Source organism: Hippopotamus amphibius, chromosome X (assembly GCF_030028045.1).
Source record: "Hippopotamus amphibius kiboko isolate mHipAmp2 chromosome X, mHipAmp2.hap2, whole genome shotgun sequence".
NCBI lineage: Eukaryota > Metazoa > Chordata > Mammalia > Artiodactyla > Hippopotamidae > Hippopotamus > Hippopotamus amphibius.
The window spans coordinates 134,224,986-134,225,986 of record NC_080203.1 but is presented as its reverse complement, the minus strand read 5'-3'; the positions used below and the strand labels follow the sequence as shown (position 1 = coordinate 134,225,986).

Sequence of the window (1,001 nt, the reverse complement as noted above, 5' to 3'; positions counted from 1 at the left end):
CGCAGCCAATAAACAGATTTAATTAATTAATTAATTAAAAAAATACAATCACTGAAGAAAAAGATGGCAAGGAAATAGCAGAATGTGGTCGTGAGCCAACAGAACGCAGTCATGAAGACAGAATAAAAAAATCACCGAAATGGAGATGAAATTAAAAGAAAAGCAAGAGCTTTTCGGCCGGAACCGCCATCTTCCAGTAATTCGCCAAAATGACCAACACAAAGGGGAAGAGGAGGGGCATCCGCTACATGTTCTCTAGGCCTTTTAGAAAACATGGAGTTGTTCCTTTGGCCACATGCATGCGAATCTACAAGAAAGGTGATGTTGTAGATACCAAGGGAATGGGCACTGTACAAAAAGGAATGCCCCACAAATGTTACCATGGCAAAACTGGAAGAGTCTACAATGTTACCCAGCATGCTGCTGGCATCATTGTAAACAAACAAGTTAAGGGCAAGATTCTTGCCAAGAGAATTAATGTGCATATCAAGCATATTAAGCACTCTAAGAGCCGAGATAGCTTCCTGAAACGGGTGAAGGAAAATGATCAGAAAAAGAAGGAAGCCAAAGAGAAGGGTACTTGGGTTCAGCTGAAGCGCCAGCCTGCTCCACCCAGAGAAGCACACTTCGTGAGAACTAATGGAAAGGAGCCTGAGCTGCTGGAGCCCATTCCCTACAAGTTCATGGCATGATGGGTGTAAAGAAAATAAAAGGCCTGGACTCTGCAAATGTTTCTCTTCATTGAGTAGAAGTGTGTGTCCCCTCCCCAAAGAAGTATTTCAATCACATTTTAATTGTGTCCAAATTCAGTGGATGATGTTTTTTCAAATTTAGCAATTTTTCTTTCTGAAAGATGTGAGGTAGTTTGTTGTGCAGTGTATGCCATTGGTTAATAAACTGCCAGGTGTTATTTATGAAAAAAAAAAAAAAAAAGAAAAACAAGAAAGAATATAAACCTGTAGGGGAAGAATGAAGAGAGAGAGAAGATAGATGTGAGACAA

General features: G+C 40.2%; 1 protein-coding gene across 1 annotated transcript; it reads left to right on the top strand.

Annotated features, from left to right (window-relative positions):
• The first annotated feature begins 206 nt into the window (after positions 1-206).
• On the top strand, positions 207-733 carry LOC130842075 (60S ribosomal protein L21-like). The gene has a single exon (XM_057718733.1). The coding sequence runs from the start codon at positions 210-212 to the stop codon at positions 690-692; it is 483 nt and encodes a 160-aa protein (XP_057574716.1). The 5' UTR covers positions 207-209; the 3' UTR covers positions 693-733.
• The last annotated feature ends 268 nt before the right edge of the window (positions 734-1,001 follow it).

Coding starts and splice junctions, on each gene's coding strand:
- LOC130842075 (XM_057718733.1), top strand. CDS start 210: ATGACCAACACAAAGGGGAAGAGGAGGGGCATCCGCTACATGTTCTCT.